Source organism: Dioscorea cayenensis, chromosome 5, assembly GCF_009730915.1.
Source record: "Dioscorea cayenensis subsp. rotundata cultivar TDr96_F1 chromosome 5, TDr96_F1_v2_PseudoChromosome.rev07_lg8_w22 25.fasta, whole genome shotgun sequence".
NCBI classification, from domain to species: Eukaryota; Viridiplantae; Streptophyta; class Magnoliopsida; order Dioscoreales; family Dioscoreaceae; genus Dioscorea; species Dioscorea cayenensis.
The window spans coordinates 9,489,239-9,511,292 of record NC_052475.1 but is presented as its reverse complement, the minus strand read 5'-3'; the positions used below and the strand labels follow the sequence as shown (position 1 = coordinate 9,511,292).

The following is a 22,054-nucleotide window of genomic DNA, read 5'->3' as shown; positions in this document are numbered from 1 at the left end:
CTCATTTCTCTAAAATCAAATTTATGCCGTTGGGCAAAGGAAAATTTTGGAGCTCCCAACATTCACAAAAAAATTTTGCTTTCTGAACTGAATTCACTTGATTCCTTGCATGAAAGAGGGACACTTTCTGAGGATGATTCCAATCGTTTAACTCATATCCGATCTGAACTATACACTTTACTAAAACAAGAGGAGATCTTTTGGAAGCAGCGATCCTGAAATACATGGCTTAAAGAGGGAGATGCAAACACAAAATTTTTTCACTTACTTGCTAATGGCAGAAGGAATAAAAACCTTATTCCCCGAATTAGAAGTAATGGAAGTTGGATTGAAGGAAATCAAGATATTGGGGAAGTCTTCACTAAACATTTTCAGGCCCTACTTGGAACCCCAATAACTCATCATTTCATGTTCAACTGGCATTATCTATTTAATTTCAAAGATAGAGTTGATCTTTCTTCACTTGAACTTCCATTCTCAACTGAAGAAATTAAAAATGCCATGTTTGATTTAAACGCGGATAAGGCCCCAGGTCCAGATGGATTCCCAATTTTCTTTTTCCAAAAACACTGGAGCCTTATTCATGAGGACCTCATCAATCTTTGTCATGATTTTTATGACAGATCCATTAATTTGAACGAATTAATTGGGTTTACATTGCTCTTATTGCCAAATCAAATGCTTCTACTGAGGTCTCCGACTTTAGACCCATCAGTCTTATTAACTCTACTTGTAAAATCATATCCAAAATCCTTGCTTCTGTATTATGATCCGCAATTTGATCAAGCTTGATCAAATTTGGATTCGGGTTTACTGAAATTGGATGAGATGAACCGGTTTGAGAATCAAATGAAATAGCCTTATCCCGAGGCAGACTTGATTCAACAAAAGGAATCGTAATGATCACAGTGGGAATCATATCACGAGGCAAAGACTTCTCATTTGAGTCCACGGTTTGAGCTGAAATTGATTGGGTTGAATCAATTTGAGAATTAATGGTCATAACCTTATCCCGAGGCAAGATCAGATCAATAGAGGAAGATGATCTAATCACAGTAGGAATCAAATCCCGAGGTTTGTTCTTCTCATCCGATGCAAATGTTTTCATATGAGAATTCTTCTCATCCAGGTTTGAATTATTGAGAGAATCAGTGGAGTTACGATCTCGAGGCGAGTCAGTCACCAGCAAGGTTCCAAGATGATCCGAAGAATCATGATCTCGATGCACACCGATGGCTGTTACATGACTGGCCATCACGTAGCCGCTGTGCATGAGCAGTGTGTCCCCTTCCTCGTTTCTCTCACGAGAGACCGGAGGAATCTGGGGGACCACTATAGCAAGGTCGCCGGAACTCCGACTCCCCTTAGGAAAGAGCGAGTCGTCTGAGTTCTCAACAGAGGATCGGGATTTAACAGTTGAAGCTAATGGTCTGACTGGATTATTCCGTGAAGCATGAGCATGTCCATGGATAATCTTCGAGCGGATGATCGGAACGTCGTCGTCTTCAAGCCTGACTTTGAAGCTTCCACACCCACATCCACAATCATCTCTATAGGAAAGGGGGTTGGTGATTTAAGCCGCACCAATGCTCTCATATGTTCAAGTGATACATCTTCTTTCTTTTGAACAAAGATCAGCTCTCCCATCGGCTTTAAGACTTCAACGATGGAATCCCAGTTCCAGCAATGCAGAGGAAGGTTGGATAATCTTATCCAATTGTAGTTACCAGCAGCAACGACATGTGACCCGAATTCCGGCGTCCAGTTAGTAAGATTAATGGTGCAAGGGCCGTGCTTAGAGGTAATTGAAAGCTGTCCCCTCTTGACTATAGCTATGGTTGCTCTTACAGAATAAAGAGTGAGAATGAATTTATCACCAAACGGTGTGATATTTTTGCATTGATCCGTCTTCAGCTGAGCCGGCAGCGCGTCATGGAGAGACTGTATACTCGCGTTCCCTGAAACAACCGAGATGATAATACGTCTCTTAAGGTCTTCTTTTGATTGCATGATAGCTTCTGAAATGGGGAGGGACACCCTGAGAGAAGAAAGCTTTGAGTTTGGGCGAGAGCTGGGACGTGAAGCAGTGGTTTGGTTGGTGGTGAAGGCTTCTTCAAAGTGTGTTTCTCCGGAAGAGTGTCTGAAGATGAATATTTCAGTGGACATCTAGCAGCGTAGTGCCCAATACCAGAGCAGCGGCGACAGGTTAGTTGATGACGACAATCATCGATTTTGTGTCCTGATCTAAGGCAGCGTTTTCACACTTCTTCATTTTCCGGTGAGCAGCGACACTTCAACGAGGAACTCTCAGGTGGAGGGGATTTACGAGCAACGTCGGCGAAAGAGATACCGTCCTTCACCGGAGAATTTTTGTTCTTCAAGGAAGCCTCTATCGGGGTCTGGGTTTGGGGGAGTGAAGGTGAGATGTTGTCAGGACGTTGAGGAGGAACAGAGGAGCGAAACTCTCTACGAACGCTACCGAAAGCTTGACGAGCTCCTCCAAGAGAACCGCCGTGAGAATGACGTACTCCACCGCTAGCTCCTCCGTGGGCACCGCCGTGAGGTTCACGAGCGCCGCCCAGGAACCTCATCTGCGTTATTATTGCCAGGTTTTCTTTCACAAGGTCTTCAATATTTCTATAAATAATTGGTTGCTCATCAACCACTATATAATTGCTATTGTAGCAGTACATATGTTGAAAGCAGTGGAAGTTAAATATTAGGGGATGAATTAGAAAAAAAAATTAATTAATTAACTAGTTAAAAATTTTTATATTTTTAAAATTTATTTATATGATAATTTATAGTTTAGTTTATGAAAATTAGATTTTTAAAAAACTTTACTAAAAGTATAATTTTATATATTATATAAATTAATTTGTAAACAAAATTAAAAACTAAAACATAGAGTTAAAAAAAATGCTACACAAAGCAATTTATAAAATATTAATAAATCAAATAATAAAATTTTGTTAATATTTTTTTAAAAAATATTATGTTTTAGATTTTTTTTGTTAACAAAAATGACAAGGGCGGTATAGATTTGGGCGTGTGCAAGGGACGCACTCTCAACGGGGAATGAAGAGTTTGGGCTACAAACCCAAACCCACAACCGATGTTAAGTGTTAACCCGTTATCTTTAGGCTATAAGTCCTTTTGATTGTTTTAGACTATATCTATAAATTTATAAAAAAATTAAAAAAATAAAATAAAAAACAATAGAGAGATGAATTTAAAAAAATAAAAATAAAAAACTTAGAAAGAGAGAGATAGGAGGCGGAAGAAAGAGAATAAAAAACTAATTAGGGGGGAACTAATTAGAGAGAGAAAGAGAGGGGAAGAAAGAGAATAAAACTAATTAGAGAGAGAAAGAGAGGGAAAAAGAGAGAGAGGGCGGGCGAGGGGCAAGGGGCAGCCGGGGAGACCCCCTGGTTATAAGAGAAAGCATATTTTACACAATCCCCATTTTTATTTAACTGTAATTTTTGTTTACAGATCCTTTTCTTTCTAACATTAGAATACAGACAGAACTCACACACATCTTGTTTCATAGTTTATATTACAAAGTGCATAATCAAACAGGAAAGCATGCAGATAGGGAGAAACATTACATGAATCTATTTACTCAATTTGAAGGTAACTTCTCTTGTCTGAGATGATAGTAAACCACTGGGTATCAAAATCAGAAGCTTGTGCAGCGTTCAAATCTTTGCATGGATTGGAGATGATGGTGTTGTCAGAGTCAACGTCCAAGCATAGAGTTGAGCCATCAATTAGCTTGGTAGCCAGGTGAGTTTTCGTGGAAGTGGAAGTGGAAGTGGAAGCGGAGACAAGTATCTCCCAAGAAGAATCTGATGGAGTGCAAATGATGCTAAGTCTGACAGGCTTCCCCTGCCCAACTGCTTGCAAGCAAAAATAAGTTCCCTGGACTTGTAGGAACTTTTGAGGGGTGTAATTCCATGAATCAGATTTAGCACAAGGCCCCAATTTCAGTGGATCATTTATGTAGTTTCTCAGCACACACAGACCATTTGATGGATGCAGTATCCTTTTCCTTGGACGTCCTAAGTCCAGATTTTCTTCTACACCTGCATCTCCAATTTAATCCACAATGGTAAAATAAACATGAAAGGCCACCTTTGATTTTTAATGGTTTTTGCTCATTGTATATTTTGGCTTCCGAAGTAAAACCACACAAATTTGTTCAATTTTGCTTCCCCATTCAGTATAGATTATAACATGTGTTACTGAACACTGGAGTGGTGTTGAACTATGAAATACAGTTTGTTTATCCCTCTTGCTCTTGAAATCATCAAAATTAATGTTTCCTTTTTGTTTTATAAATTTGAGAAAATCAAGAATTTCTGAATTTGTAAAGATCAAGAACATGTCAAAGATTATAAAACATGGAATTATAACATCATAAAGAGGAAAGAAGAATACTATGGAGAAGGAGACAAAGAGATGCAAACCTCTTGTTTTCCCCTGAGCATCAGATATCAAAAAAACTGCTGTAGATGTTTGATGATGAAGATGAAGAAGCAAGAAGAAGAGTGAGAGTGAAAGAAGATTCAAACGGAACTCCATGTTTCTCTTCCCCTGCAGAGTAAAGTACAAGTGCAAGGCTTTCCTTGGCATAGAATTAAGTCAATATAACCTGAGAGTCATGGTCTGCTAGACCTCAATTCCATCTAATTGTGGCCAATTATCAACGCATGAGTTCACATCCTGCCAATAATAAAACTCCATGTCATTAGGACACATTGGTCTAAAGTTGTTGCTGGTGAACATGGAAGTGAGTTCTGTTGGTAAAACCTGCAATCAACTCTATCGTGTGGGCAGGTGATGATAACTTACACGCAACAGATGGGTTTTTCTTTTTTTTTTTTTTTTAATTTTTAAAATTTTTTACTTGCATTAGGTTGAAGGACACTGTACCATTGATTAATCACCAAGACAATATATAATTAAGGCATAATTTAATGAATTACATCATCAATCTGATAAAGATATATTTAGATTACGAATAGAAATAAGAATGAGAATAAAGTGAATGATAATGGAATTGGTAATGGTGATAATATAAAAAAAATTTGTGATTATTTGGAGACTGTGTATTGGGAAAAAAAATAAAGATGAGATAATGTGATGAAATTAATTTTATAATGTTTACTAATAAATAAAATTACTTCTTTATAATATATTTTGAACATAAATATTCATTTTAATTGTTATAATTGATTTATTTGGATTTAATAATTTATTTTAATTATTATAATCAATTATTGTAATCAATCATTATAATTGGTTTATTTAAATTTAATAATTCATTTTCTATATATTATATGTTCTAAAAACGTCAAATTATCTAATTTAATTATTATAATTAATTATTGAAATTAATCAATTTATTTTGCCTATTATCCACTTTCAGTTTTTTTATTAAAATTAAATTTTGGCTTAAACAAAACGAATGCCAATTATCAATAGAACTTAAAATTTTCTATAGAATGTATGTTCTGTAAAAACCTAAAATTATATTTAAAACATATAAACAATCAAAAAAATTTTCCATTGTGTAACAATCTTTATCTTCTTATCAAATCAAATACAAAATATTTGAAATATAAACAATCAAATACAAAGCAAAATGAGAAATTTTTGGGACCTACCATCGTTGGGTGGAAATACATCAATGTGCTAACTGCAATGTCTTTATTTTTTTTTTTAAAAGGAAAAGAGCTACATAGTAGCTATTTATTGAAAAACAGCTAACAAACCAAAGCAAGACCAATACAAAGCTAAAACAACAAAGCAAACAAAACTAAGCACCAGAATTACAACAGGAACCCAATATTAGAAATAAGATCCATCAGCCATCTAGGCTTTTCTAACCCTTGATGAAACAGCGAAAGATGAGTTGCTATGAATCCTTGATTCGCCACTCTAGCAGCCAAGCTATTCCAAGCCCAAGGAATGAAGTCAATCTGGGTGTTAATCAATTGGTTCAGCCTTTGATGATAGAGCCCAACTTGGTGAAGAAGAAGGAGATCTAAATGATGGCTCGATCTTCACGGCGTAAGATCTAAGTTGAGGGATAACTAGGTAATCCGAAGCCTCAAGAACTCTGACATATCCGAACAATTGAAGAATCACAAACCAGAAACTAATCCACACAAAATGCCCGGAAGCGTAGAGCACGAATTAGGAGAAAGTCGAAACTTTCCTCTTGTGAATCCGGGAGAACTCACAAGAACAATGGTAGTAAGACATCTCTTATTTCATGAATAATAATCAAAGTTTCATCTTTCAAAAGAGAAGGTACAAGGCTATTTATAGCCAACTTAAACCTGGGATACAAGAAAACTATCTTATTAAAATTGGCTAGGGAATAAATCTAAAAATAAAAAAAAAAATTTGCTAGGAAAACAATCTAAAAATAAGAAAATAAAATTGGCTAGAAAATCAATCTAAATATGGGCATGGTATCCCCGTAGTACTGTAGCACGTGAAGATGGCAGGCGAATCTATCCACTCTTAATCTTGGAATATTTAATTTCCTGGTTGATTGGGATTTGATTTTGTGTCCTTCCAGAAATTGGGTTGGTTTAGGAAAGAGATATTTTGGGGCTGATTTGTCATAAAAAGAAACCTCATCTCCCTTTGTTTGTGTGGGGCCAGCGAAGATAGGCACAATTTCCTTCTTGGACCTGCACGTGAGTGTGAAGCCCACAAGTGGCGTAGCTCCAAATGCTTCTCTCTTGCTATCCTCTTGTTTGACTAAGTCTAGAATTATGTTCTCACTTCTGGTACACCTAAGTACAATTAAGGTAGAAGAAATTGAAAACACCACCATTTCAATATAATTTAAGAATAAACTTAAGTTAGCGTTCACCTGGTTTGGATTTGTTTAGCACGATTTCATGTAAATGGTCCTTGATATGATTCCCTTTTCTATATCAACTGAAGTATTACCATCAGTAGGTGGTGTAATTGGCATGGGAGTGATGTCCTCATCATTTGATTAATTTCGAATACCTGCCGGTGTAATCTCCAGTTCATCTCAGAATCAAATCACTGGATAGCTCTCCACACATTATGATCACTGATAAAAAATTTTCGGCCACTACAAGGAGCAGATGAAGTCCAGTGCAGAACATCTAGTAGAGTAGCCGCCATTTGCTTCAGAAAGAGAAGAAGCATCCACTTGATTGATGCATGTACAATACATAGAAGCATTAGAATCTATGGCAATAAAACCCAGTCCTGCTTTACCTTAGAAGCTTCTCCAATAGCTAGCAACATAAATGTGCAGATGGCGAGCTTCAAATTTGTTAGCATGAAAGAATTGAAGACCTTTTTGAGCTGTAGATGAGATGAAGTACTCCCTCACATGCTCGAAAACAATCCTCGCTACATTGGTATAATCTGGAATTTTCCTATTAAAAATACAATCGCATCTGCATTTCCAGATATACTAACAAGCCGTGGCAATTATGGAGGCCATGGACTTGGATGAGTTTGAATGAGCATAATCAAGCCAATGGCCAGAGGTAATAGAATTGGTTTTAAGTAAACTAAAACCAGTGAATTCCACAAGTTTAGTCCATACCAATTGGGTTTAAATACAATGGTTAAAAAGATGCTCAACGGACTCAATGTGCAGATCACAAAGAACACAATTCTGCAAAGGACCCACATTTAAAGCATGGAGGAGACCATAGGTCTTAATTTTACTGTGACAAAGCAGCCAAGTAAAAGTTTTAACTCTCGGAGAAGCATTGAGATTCCACAAATTTTTCCAACCAATCCAATCTTCCTCAAAGGTATGTCTGCTGTTTAAAAACATCCTTTCGTGCAATGTATTGATGAAGTCATCCTTTCGTGCATCCAAAGCAAATGGAATGTAAGGCTCAATTAAAATCATTTTCTTAAGCAAAAGCACAAGTGCTGATTACTATAAAAGATTAAAAAAAAATACATAAATCCAATGAAAAATCAGTTGAAATTATGTTGTAGCCACATTTTTACTATTGCTTGACTTATTGCCCTGGAAACAATCTCTCCAATCCATTTTTTATGAAGGCTCACAACAAATTCACGTAAATTTTAAAACAAACAAGCAAAATTCAACCTATACAATGGAACCCTAGCAAAAACTGACATATATATATATGCTCACATAAATATGATTTGGAAAGAGGAAAATCTGTAAAAGTCATTAACATGGTCTAAGGAATCTGTAAAAAGAACAAACAAGCAACGTTAATTTGTAAAATGGAATCCCTAACAAATAATATCATTTGTCCATATATATATATATATATATATATGGTCTACAAAAGCTTGAAAAAGAACAAATAGAATCCAATGTATAGTCTCTACTTCAAAGTCATCATGCAACAACATATAACAGAAACAACCTTTGCAATTAGTCACAAAGATGGTTTACACATCAGCACAACCACCAAACAAAGAAACTAACATGGTCCATAAAGGCTCCATGCACACAAGCACCAAAATTGGAACAACATAAGCACAAACACAGTTTACACAAAAGGCGAGTAATTTGACATCCCTACTAAAATTGGACGACAAAATTGTAAATAACTTCATATCATCCGGAAAGTTCCAAAACATATTGAGTTTTATTTCATCTTTTCGTAGAACTTGCAATATAACTAATGCTTCATTTGCCGATAGCCCATTAATGTTGAAAATTACTTCACCAAGTAATTTCTTCTTGTCTTCAATTTCTTTACGGGATACTTCCTCATAGTAGCAGTTTCAGCATTGAGCATTGCACAATCAACCATTGCATTAAATCCATGTTCAATTATTTCAACAAATTGCTGCAAATTTTCAGAAATAGCCTCAAAATTTGGGTGTATGGCAAGGTCTTTTCTTTTTCACCGCTTAAATGTTTTTAGACATTTCTATTTGAAGTCATGGGTGATGAAGAGTCACAAAGTTCTTGCATAGGCATGAAAAAATCTACACTTGGAATTTGAGAAAGGCCTACATTCTCATCCAAGCTAGTAGATATTATCATGCATATATTGATCTGCATCATTTGCAAGATCACCTCTAGCATCGCCATGTGTGAAATCATTACAGAAAGGAAATGGTTCCCCATAAAGACCAATAGCTTCCTTGTCATTCTACATTACATCAAAAAAGGAAGTCAACTTGAAGAAGATCAATTTTTTATTACATAATTGACAAAAATAATTATATGTACCTTAACATATTTGTCATACGTACTTTTCTCACACTTGATCATGCAACTTTCATGGTTCCAAACAAAACCACTAATGCATTTATCTTCTTCAATCGTCCAAATAATGTTTATTTTGCCCCCTTCCCCTATGTTGTGATTCTCCATGATTTGTTCTAGAATAAATAAAAGTAATAAAACAAATGTCAAGTAAATGGAACGTACTTCAAACTTATCTCATAACACAAGTCTCCAACAACAACAACATTGAATTGTACAATGACAAATAAATATTGAAAAAGAATGCTAATACATAGAAGCATTCATTTCAAGTACATGAATTGTAATATGACAAAAATAAGGATTGACAAAAAAAAAATGCTAATACATAGAAGCATTCATTTCAAGTACATGGATATTAATTATTATAATCAACTTGACCTCCATGTGTTAAACATGTATACGGCATGGCACTATCAAGTCTAAATTGGATCCACAATCTATTGGATTAATAGTTGTAATGTTATACTGATTGAAAAGAAATCTTATAGAAAGATCCATCTATGGTTTCATAACATTCCAATCATCTAAGTATTTAGTTCCTCATCATTAAGGAGATCACAGCAAAACTCAAGAAAGAATGCAAGAAATATGTAAACATGATAATTCCCTCAAGCTTTCACATTGTTCTTTAATTGAAGGAACCTCTTCCAATAAGACTTGCCTCAAAATCTCTCTAGTCTTCAATCCTCTACTTTAATTCGCTTTTTGAACTCTTGAGAACTTGGCCTAGATTTCTCCATAGCCAAGGACCCTCTCAAAAGGCTCTGAATAACCCTCACTAATACCCAAGAAAAGTCCAACCAAAAGCCTTCCAAAGTCTAGTCAAAAGTCCCCTTTTTCTTGATCACTTATTCTATTTATAGTCTAAAAAACTAGGTCTAACTACTGGCTTGATCATGGCATGTTTGGGGCCATGGTTCTTTAATTGGTGAACCTATAAATTGGCTTGAAGTTAACCACAATTGTGTTTAAGAGGCTGGTGGTTGGGGTTGCTCACCACACCGCCCGTCATAACCTTGGTATGGATATAGTGCTCCTTGAATTTAAAATTGTTCTTGGGTTTTAGGTGGAAGACACTATTAATCCCAGAAATGTCGATTCTTCATGATTTATCTTCAAAATGCTCCAAATCAGTTTCCTTTTCTCAAAGATATAAATTACGGTCTGAACAGACAATATGAATGAATTAAGCACCAAAATAGGTGAATTACATCAAAGGAACAAGCTAAATGCTTCAATTATTTTTATCAAAAATATGTTCAATCAAGCACTTATCGAAGGACAAGAAGTTTGATGAATTGCTCCTTCAAAGGCCAAAATATGAGTAAATTAATTTGATAGATACTTTCTTCCCGAATTAAATGATGATTTTTTAATTTATTTTTTAAAGTAAGTGTGTACCACTATAACAAAAGAGACTTGGACATTGTAAAATTCGAATCACTTATCAATTAAGTAAATCCATGCATAACATGTGCAATCATCAATAAACAACACATAATAGTATGCGCCTCCTTTGGTAAGTATAGGTGTATGTCTAAAATATTTGAATGAACTAAATCAAAAAGTGTGAATATAGTTTGAATATTATTTAAAAATAAAGCAAAAAAAAGCTTGGACAATTTACACCAATGGAAATTTTAAAAATATCATTAAAATTTAGTTTTTCTAACATTTTTTTAGAAGCTAAATGCTCCAACCAAATTTAGAACCACGTCCTAACAAGATTATAATAGATAAAATGACATGGATTGAGAGTTTAACTCAAAAGAAGAAAAAGGTGAAGATATTTTACAAGTAGCAGCGAATTGTGGGATGTGAAGGTGATCTAACCAAGGTTGTTAGACCCGGCCCGGGTAATGACCCGGCTAAGCCCAGGGGTCAGGGGTCAATGGGTTCAACCGGGTCGAACCGGGGTTGAACCGGGGTCAATAATTAAATATAAAAAAAAATTATAATAATTAATAATAAGCAAATATAATATTAAATCCATAATTATATTATAAAATTTTACTCAAATTTGATATTTAAATTGATAAATGACCTTATATACAGTAGAGTTTTCTAATTTTGTCATTTATTTTTACATTTTTTAAATATTTACAAATTTAATATATTAATATATAATTATCGAACTTCTCTCGGTGTTATTTATTTATTTATTTGTTTATTGGTTGATTTTGTTAAAATAAATAAGAAATTTAATTCACTAATTCTTATATCTCAATTTAGTTTTTATTTTGTTTTAAATTTTCTTATATTTTTTTATTTAATTAGAATACTTTTAATTTTATATTTTTTTATAATAAAATTACACTCATTTATTGTTTTATTTTTCTTAATAAATTAAATTTTTTTAGAAAGTATTTACATAATACATTAATATATTTTTATTTTTTTAAATGTTAATTTTTTTGTTGGTATATATATATATTGTATTTCTATTTATTGATTATAAATTATAAATTAATATTAATAAATATACACGATTTTATAGTTTTTAATGAGAAAATAATAATAAATTATTAAATATTGTAAAAAAAAATTAAAAATTGTGACCCCATTGACCCGGCCGGGTCAACCGGTTCCCGGTTGAACCGCCCGGGTCACCGGGTTAATACCGGGTTTTTTAATACCCGGGTCAATGGGGTATACCCGGGCCGGCCACATGGCCGGTTCCCGGTTTTTCCGGTTGAACCGGCCGGGCCGGTCCGGGTCTGACAACATTGGATCGATCTAACTGATAAAAGCTAAAAACTCAATGGTTTGCCCCAATTTCTAAGCTTGTCTATGGATTCTACACAATAGGTAAAATAACAATGAAGGTTTTTTGATACCCAAAATCATCCAATTTAGTAATAGATAATAAACTAGCAATGATTTTGGGAAATAAATTAAGACTACCAATCCCTTTAAAGAACATAATAGAGCCATCAATAGTATAAATTAGTTTGTAATTGTCAATAGAAGAGTGTACCAAAATAAATTTAAGGGAGTCATATGATTAGTAACTTCAGAATTAATCAACTACATGTTAGAATGCCTGAATTAGGAGTTTGTGAAGTAAAAAGATTGCAAACTTTTAGATAAACAAAATTTTTGAAGTTTATTAGAAAAAAATAGTTGGCCTTCTTCTTCAGATATCCTAATATGTAAAGAAGGTATTTGTTGGTTAGAAGATATATTAGATAATACATCAGCAGAAAATCCTTACACAGGTCCATTGTGCCATTATGGTTGCCAAAGAATAAACTGTGAGCAAGAATGATGTGGAACATATCCACTTCCTTGAACAGACCATGACCTCGAGTATGACCATACTCTACAAGGTTGACAAGACTTCTTCCAATGCCTTTTCTTATTACAATAGATACACTCACCTGAAATGATTTTACAAATAAGTTTTGTTATGAGTTGAAGACTATATTAGCAACAACAATGGAGGAATTTTGAGATTTATAAATTTGAGAGATAAGAAACAAGGTGTCACACTGATTGAGTCAAATTTTGTTTTTCTTTATATTTGAGAAAGACATTATTTGCTTGCATTTCAATAGGCTCCCTAAGTGTTAATTGATCTAACAAGACATTTTATTTGGTATAAAAAACTAGAATAAAAAAAGTCATAGCTCATTTTTTGTTTGTATAATTGATATTATCTTGCATAATTATCATCCACATATAACTTTGCCAGAAAATCCTTTACAGCTTGACATTTGATAACTAAAACCTAATATCCTAAGTAACATTATTGTTGAACCATGTGATGATTTTCACATTAATTAACAATATGCCTTTCTCATAAGTATTGTTTGTGATTAGTTAAAACTTTTGGAGAACTAGCATGCCTTATATCAAGATTAAGTATAACTTAAGATCCATCAAAATCAGTAATTAGATATATTAACCAAGATAAAAGGCCTCACTTGACCAACAACAACTTCTCACCTTGAATCCAAAAGCTTTCTACTATCAATTTAAAGTACAATGATCTTACCACACACTGGTTGCTTAAGATATGAAACAAAGAAAAACTAAAAAAACCAATATGAAAAGTTCCTATCTATTTAAGAAAATTGACCTTGGTTTTGGAGAACATAGCAGGCAAACCGGGGTCATTTTCAAGGAGAACCTTAATCCGCCCAAGAGTAGCAACTACCATATAGAACTGCTGCACTAGAGCCCGAGCTTGCCCAGTCATGTCCATCCCCCCAACAACAACAGTGCATCGCACATTGAGCAAAGAACTGAGAGCGCAGAACTGCTCGGTAAGTTGACAGGTGAGCTTATTGGTCGGGGTGAGTACGATGGCATATATACCAAAAGGGAGGGCGAATGAGGCTGCCTTGCTGCTGCCGGTGAGGGCGATGATAGTCACGTTAGAGTCAGAGAGAATCTTGGGGATGTAACAGCGTAGAAGTAGGTGGGGCAACGCATCCCGAGCTCGCGGCATATTGAGGTGGCCCACTGGGAAAAACCAAGGTCAGAGAAGATGATGGTGGCCATCCCTCTGACATGGTTGGAGATGGAAGTTCGGTTGGAGAGAGGGAAACGGTTGGAGGGAGACTGGGAAGGAGGTCTAGATTTGAATGAGAAAAGGCGGAAGGGTCTCTCATTGGAGTTTTGCGGATTTGCCTCCATTGAGTTCGGAGGCTATTGGTTAGGGTTATCTTACATTGATTGTGAAATTTGAGAAACAAATTATTTGAACATATATCCCTCAATTCCTACTTTTAGGACAATTAATACTATCATTGTTTTGACTTCTGATTTTTCTTCTTAGATTAATTTAAAGGAAAATTACTTTTTACCACCCAAAAATTTCAAACTTCCCAAACAATCCCTGTAAGTTATGAATACCCCGGACAACCATTCCCTTATTATTTCACTTCCTTTTTGCCCCTTGTAGGTTAGTCGGATTGGGTCCATGTTATGAAATTCCATCATTTCCCTTCAAAATGGTGGGAGAAAACCACCCAATCACATCATGTTTATAAAAATTTTGCATTCATATTTGCTTTTTCTCAAACAAACTTTGGAAGACTTCTATTACCTTGGAGTGTTAGAGTGCCGCCGGTTGCTCGAGAGAAAGTAACAATTTATTTTTAATATAAGCCTCATTTTAATATCATCTCAGTGAGCTAGAGTAACAATTTATTTTTGTGTAGGTATACTATAGAGAGTTTTTGTGCTATTCCTAGATACAAAAGGAAGGGACTAGTGCTAGTGTTCACGGCACTGACTTCTTGGGAATCAGTGTTAGCGGAGATATGTGAGCGATGGGGTCTTGATGTTTTCCGTGTCAGGGTGAACTTTATCACATTTGATGAATATCAAACAGTTTGTCCAACTGAAAACGAGAATGACTTCTAGCGCATGTGTTTCATGTACGCCCCGTTCAAATGCGCTGCAATTGATCTCGTGGTTGAGACAGATAATGTGTCATTTTTCCTTCCTACTGACAACGATTTCTTCTAGCTGTAAATTTCTTCTCCTCTATGTTTACATAGTTTATATAGGTTAATTAGTGATTAACTAAAGCATAACAGTTTTATCGCTTTATTATCCCTTTGGATTCCCTATTTTCTCTTTTAGATTTCCTATTTTCGTTTAATTATACCATTTTTTGATTAAAACTTTATATTTTTGCATAATTATTCTAGCTTCCGCTTAAAATTATATGTTTTTGCTTAACTGTCCCAGTTTCCATTTAAAATGTTTATGTTTGTGTTTAAAATCTTCGATTTTACCAGCCATTCGAATTTTGTGAGCTTATCCGTTCCACCACAAGGTGACCCTGACGGTGTGGTAGGCCTTCATGATGAGGACATCATGCCCATGCCAACTACACCACCTATGAATAGTAATACTTCAGCGGGTACAGAAGAGGAAGCATATCAAGGATTAATTACATGAAGTCGTGCTAAACAAATCCAAAATTAGGTAAATGCGAACTTAAGCTTATTTTTAAATTATATTTATATGGTGGTGTTTCGAATTTTTTTTATTTTTATTGTACTTAGGTGTACTGAAAGTAAGGACATAATTCTAGACTTAATCAAATGAGAGGATAGCAAGAGAGAAGCATTTTTAGCAACGCCACATGTGGGCCTCACACTCACATGGACATCCAAGAAGAAAAATGTGCCTATCTTCATTGGCTCCACGTTAACAAAGGGAGATGTGGTTTTCTTTTATGACAAATTAGCACAAAATATCTCTTTCCTAAACTAACCCAATTTGTGGAAGAAAAGAAAATCAAATCCCAATCAACCAGGAACTCAAGTATTCCAAGAATAAGAGTGCAGAGATTCGCCTGCCATCTTCACGTGCTACAGTGCCTGCGGGATACCATTCCCATATTTAGATTGATTTTCTAGACAATTTTATTTTCCTATTTTTAGATTGTTTTCCTAACAAATTTTCATTTTCTACTTTTAGATTGATTCCCTAGCCAATTTTAATAAAATAATTTTCTTGTATCTCAAGTTTAAGTCGGATATAAATAGAATTCTACCTTCTCTTTTGGGGATAGAACTTTGATTATTATCCACAAAATAAGAGTTGTCTTACTACCATTGTTCTTGTGAGTTCTCCTGGATTCGCGAGAGGAAAGTTTCATCTTTCTCCTAATTCATGCTTTACGCTTTCGGGCGTTTTGTGTGGATTAGTTTATGGTTTGTGGTTTTATGATTGTTTGGACAGCGGGTAAGAGTTCTTAAAGCTTCTGATAGTCTCTCCCTAACATACTGGTCGAATTCATCCTTGGCTGTTCGCAACTAGTTATCCCTCAACGTAGATCCTACGCTATGAAGATCGAGCCATCATTTAGATCTTCTTCTTCTCCACCAAGTTGGAGCTTGTCATTTGGTAACAGACCCTTCGTTGACACGGTAGGATACGTTATTTCTACATTAGCCTTTTGATTCAATCTCAGTTCTTTCATCATTTTTTTCAGTCCCATAGTCCACAAACCTAAAAATAACCAAAAATTGCCTAACCTTTGCATTAGTACAGTTATTTGAGTATTGTATTTTAGGTTTATAATCTGTTCATATTCCTCTAGTTGTTGGTCACAAAAAAAAATAAAGCAAAACAAAACAAAAAGAAAGAAAGAAAGTTAAAAAAAAAAAGAAAAAAAAATCGGATTAGAGTTTCCAGCAATCTAGATACTATATCTCATCAGATTATTACTTGTTTTGCACTTAATGGATTTCAGTACTATTCCCTTCTTGTTTTAGCCAACTAAACTCCACTAAAAACCGAAGCTAGTTCTTTCAACACCTTTTATTAAATCGCTTAATCACATACGGAAAACTACCACTTGGCACAACTATGATCCGACAAGAAGGCATAAGAGCTTTGATAAGTTAGAGGTGAGATTTGTGTGAATCCACATATATACTTATTTTTTTCTTCAAATCCACTAACATGGTAGGTTCAAAAAGCTAGTTGCATGATGATGACCCTGTTTTTTCATACCACAAGACAGATGCACCGGTTACACGGGCAGAGTATGATGCATTTGTTAGTCACTTTCAGTGTGAGCTGCGAGTATTAATTATGTTAGTACAGGAGGAGATGTAGAAGGTTATGCAAGATACCCTGCTTGAGACTATTGATTGGGCCCTTGCCGAGCGTGTTCCAACCCGAGGTGGGCTTGATGACCGTCATCATCATCTTGACCCCGGTTATGTTGGTTATGGACATAGACAATTTCCACACCCTGACAATGATGAAGGCCTTCCCCGCGGCCGTTAAGATGAGCATACCACCATTCAACGGCAAAGCGGATCCCGAAGTTTACTTGGAGTGGGAGGTGAGGTGTGATCAAATTTCCAAAATCCATGGTTTTTCTGATGAAAAAAGGGTAAACCTAGCATCTCTTAAATTCACCAATTATGTAGTAACATGGTGGAACCAGATATAGAAAGACACGCTATTTGCCAGTAATAACTATGTTTGCACATGGGATGCTATGAAGAGGGCTATGAGACACCGCTTTATTCTACCACTCTTCCAGAGAGATTTATATAACAGGCTACTACAGCTTGTTCAAGGTATAAGAACCATCGATAAATATTATGAGGAGATGGAGATCCTGATGATCTATACCAACATGTGAGAAAGTTCTGAGGTGAACATGTCGAGGTTCTTGAGCGGTCTCAACTATGAGATTGCTGATCAAGTGGATATGTTCCCCTACAAAACTCTACAGGAGCTCGTACATCAAGCGACGAAGGTGGAGCAATAACAATAGCGTGGCGGTCAGGATCGCACCATACCCAATCATCCTGTACCCCCACTTGGTACCACCCTCGGGTGCCATAGGAGATGGCACTACTCTTAGGCCGATGGCAGCCAACTCTTCTGTACCCCATGGCCGCACGTTGACCATGCCAACACCTCCGTAGAGCTTTGGATACAGTGATCGATGCCCCACTTCTTCGACAGCTGTATCTTCTTCTACATCCACTGTGGCATCTTCTAGCAATCGTGACATTGAGTGTTTCAAGTGCAAAGGGAGAGGGCACATTGTTTCTGAGTGGTTAGCCATGCTTGATGAACTTAGTGGATATGTTATCTTCTCGAAGATAGATTTGCGTAGTGGCTATCACCAAATTAGAATGAAAGAGGGTGATGATTGGAATACAACATTTAAAACAAAATTTGGATTGTATGAATGGTTAGCCATGCCTTTTGGTTTAACAAATACACCTAATACTTTCATGAGATTGATGAGCGATGTATTTAGAGCCTTCATTTGGAAATTTGTGGTAATATACTTTGATGATATCTTCATTTTCAGAAAGTCGTTAGATGATCATATTGAACATTTCGTGATGTACTTGCTATTTTGAGAAAAGAAAATTTGTATGCTAACCTTGCAAAAGTACACCTTTTGCACCAACAAAGTTGTGTTTCTTGGCTTTGTGGTTTCATCTCAGGGTGTTGAGGTAGATGAAGACAAGATCAAAGCGGTAAGTGAGTGGGCAACACCCCAAAACATGAGCAAGTGAGAAGCTTTCTAGGACTTGCAGGCTTTTACTATTGGTTTATAAAGGATTTCAGCACCATTGCCGCCCCAATCAATGAATTGACAAAGAAAGAAGTTCCATTCAAATTTGGGGCGCGGGGGTGGGGGGTGGTGGGGGGCAGCACAAGAAAAGTCATTTCAAAAATTGAAGGACAAATTGACATCCACACCACTACTAGCACTTCCAGACTTTTGTTAGACTTTTGAAATAGAATGTCATGCAAGTGGTGTAGGTATTGGCGGGGTGCTTATGCAAGAAGGTAGGCCCATTGCTTATTTTAGTGAGAAGTTAAGTGGTTAAGCTCTCAATTATTCTGTTTATGATAAGGAGTTGTATGTGCTTTTGAGGGCTTTGGAAACTTGGCAACATTACTTATGGCCTAAAGAATTTGTAATACATTCTGACCATGAATCATTGAATCATCTTAAGGGTCAATTAAAACTAAACCATAGACATGCAAAATGTAGTGAGTTCATCGAGTTATTTCCTTACATTGTCAAGTATAAGAAAGGGAAGGATAACCTTATAGTCGATGCATTGTCTAGGTGCCATGCTTTATTGTCCCAACTAGATGCTAAAATTCTGGGTTTAGAGAGTATTAAAGAGTTATATACTAAAGATTCATACTTTGCTACTAAATGTAGTACAAGAAAAGGTTGGAAAAATTTTCACTTGCATGATGGTTTTCTTGTTTCGAGCTAACAAATTATGTACACTAGATTGCTATGTTCGCTTATTACTTTTGTAGGAAGCTCATGGAGGTGGTCTAATGGGCCACTTTGGTGCCAAAAAGACAGAAAATGTGCTAACCGACCACTTCTTTTGACAAAAAATGATGCGTGATGTTGAGCGCTACGTGTAGCGATGCGAGATGTGCCACAATGCTAAGTCTGGTTTAAACCCTCATGAATTGTATACTCCCTTACCTATTCCTAGTGTACCATGTAAAGATATTTCTATGGATTTTATTCTTGGATTACCATGGACTAAGAGAGGAAGAGATTCTATATTTGTGGTAGTTGATAGGTTTAGCAAGATGGCTCATTTTATTCCCTGTCATAAGAGCGATGATGCTTCACATGTTGTTGATCTATTTTTTAGGAAAGTGGTGCGACTACAAGGTGTGCCATGAACCATGTAGGAACAAGATAATATGGAACAAGCTAATATGGATGCAAGCAAGCGTGCTGAATTTGTGAAGAATATACATGAAAAAGATGAAGGAGAACATCGAGAAGATTACTTAGCAGTATGAGAAGCAAGGGAACAAGGGAACAAAGGAAAAAAGAAGATGTTGTTTGAGCTAGGCGACCTAGTGTGGATACATTTATGAAAAGAGCATTTTCCGTCACAGCGAAAGTGTAAGTTGCAACCACGAGGTTATGGACAATTCCAGGTGCTTGAGAAGATCAATGACAATGTGTACAAGATCGAGCTTCCAGGTGAGTATGGTGTTAGTGTTACTTTCAACATTGCAGAACTTTCACCTTTCTTTGGTTTAATCAAGTCGAGGACAACTCCTTTTCAAGAGGGGGAGGATGATGGAGGACATCACGCCCATGCCAACTACATCACCTACAAATAGTAATACTTCAGCTATCATATCAAGGACCAATTACACGAAGCCGTGCTAAACAAATACAAAACCAGGTAAATGCTAACTTAAGCTTATTTTTAAATTAATTGATATAATGGTGTTTCTAATTTCTTCTACGTTAATTATACTTAGGTGTACCGAAAGTGAGGACATAATTCTAGACTTAGTCAAACAAGAGGATATCAACAGAGAAGCATTTAGAGCTACGCCACATGTGGACCTCACACTCAGCCCATAATATCTCTATCCTAACACAACCAAATTTCTGGAAGGAAACAAAATCAAATCCCAATCAACCAGGAAATCAAGCGTCCGAAGATTAAAAGTGGAAAGATTTGCCTGCCATCTTCACATGCTACTATACCCATGTGATACTATTCCCATATTTATATTGATTTTCTAGCCAATTTTATTTTCCTATTTATAGATTATTTTCCTTGAAAATTTTTATTTCTATTTTTAGATTGATTCTCTAGCCAATTTTAATAAGATAGCCTTGTACCTTCTCTTTTGGTGGATGGAGCTTCGATTATTATTCACGAAACAAGAGTTATCTTACTACTATTTTTTTTGTGAGTTCTCCCGAATTTGGGAGAGGAAAGTTTCAGCTTTCTCCTAATTCAAGCTCTATGCTTCCAGGCATTTTGTGTGGATTAGTTTTTTGGTTTTTGGTTCTATGATTTATTCGGATAACTGGTTGGAGTATTTTAATCTTCGGATCATCTCTTCCAAACGTACAAGTCGCATCCATCTCCGGCTATTCACAGCTAGTTATCCCTCAACCTAGATCCTACGCCGTGAAGATCGGGCCATCATTTGGATATAATTCTTGATCACCAAGTTGGAGCCTATCACTTCCTGCCTCGTCAGATCAATCTGAAGTTTTGTCTTTGGATATCGAACAACATTTTCTAGGCGCTAACCATTTCAGAGATGTACTTTGAAATTTTGCAATTAAGTGGAATTTTGACTTCGAATTCATAAAGAGTGAAAAACAAAAGGTGACTGTCGAAAGCGCTGCCATTGGTTGTGAATGGCGCCTTCACACATAAAATGAATACAATAAAAGTACTTTCAAATTCAAGACAATGCACCCATCACACACTTATGGTGGTGGAATTGGCTTGGTGTCACATCCGAAAGAGTCAAAAAAATGGGTAAGCGTACGTGTGATTCATAAGTTTAAGGACCATCCCTTGTATAAGGCCATAGACATTCAGAAGGACATGTTATGGGTACATGGTGTCCATATTCAATACAAGCAAGTTTGGTTGAGTAAAGAGAATACCCAAGTTATCCTCGATGACAGCGAGGTCTCTAGCTACAATTTGTTGCTTTGGTATGCAGATAAGGTGGTAGAGACAAACCTTGGCAGCATTGCAATTGAGGAAATAGACGGTGAGCATTTTAAACGTGCATTGTTTTCTTTCCGTGCGGGTATAATGGAACTCAAGAGGGGTTGCAGGCCACCGTTGTTTGTCGATGGTACCCACCTTCTTGGAAAATATCGGGGTACTCCGTTGGGTGCCATAGGCAAAGATGGAAACAATAGTTTTTTCCGCTAGGCGTTCGATATTGTCGACAACGAGACCGATGCCAATTGAACGTGGTTCATTTCCAAATTAGGTGATGCTTTATATGATGATGAAGATTATGAAGGGATTATTACTTTTGTGTCGGGCAGGTGTAAGGGCCTTGCCAAGGCCATTGCAAAGGTCTTCCCTTCTTCCCAACATACATACTGCCTTTGACACTTGGAGGCCAATTTTATGAAAGGCAATGTTAGACATAGGAAGGCATTGAGGAAGGATTGTTGGTCCATATAATTTCGCATTGCATATGCATTCACGGCTAAAGAATTTGAAGATTTGGTAAATGAACTGTAAGCCACGTCACCCGAAGCCTATCACCATCCTTCATAAATCAGATATGTCACATTGGTCAAATTATTTATTCAGAGGTGAACGTTGGGGCGAGTTGTATTCAAATGTCGCAGATTCATTCAATGCGTGGATCAAAGAAGCTCAGCATTTACTGGTGCCGAAAATGATCGACTCCATATGGTATTTAATGTTGATTTCATTCCATTGATTTGTTATAATAGCGTTTGTTATCATTTAAAATTTTTTGTTTCATTTA

The 22,054-nt window shown here is 36.1% G+C and overlaps 1 protein-coding gene across 1 annotated transcript; it reads right to left on the bottom strand.

The window, feature by feature from the left end:
- Nucleotides 1-3,449: 3,449 nt before the first annotated feature.
- LOC120260674 lies at nucleotides 3,450-4,650 on the bottom strand. Its single transcript, XM_039268211.1, has 2 exons — nucleotides 4,473-4,650; nucleotides 3,450-4,088 (listed from the first exon to the last, which is right to left on the bottom strand). Exons 1-2 carry the CDS (start codon nucleotides 4,636-4,638, stop codon nucleotides 3,622-3,624), a joined length of 633 nt encoding a protein of 210 aa, XP_039124145.1. The 5' UTR covers nucleotides 4,639-4,650; the 3' UTR covers nucleotides 3,450-3,621.
- Between the last annotated feature and the right edge of the window lie 17,404 nt (nucleotides 4,651-22,054).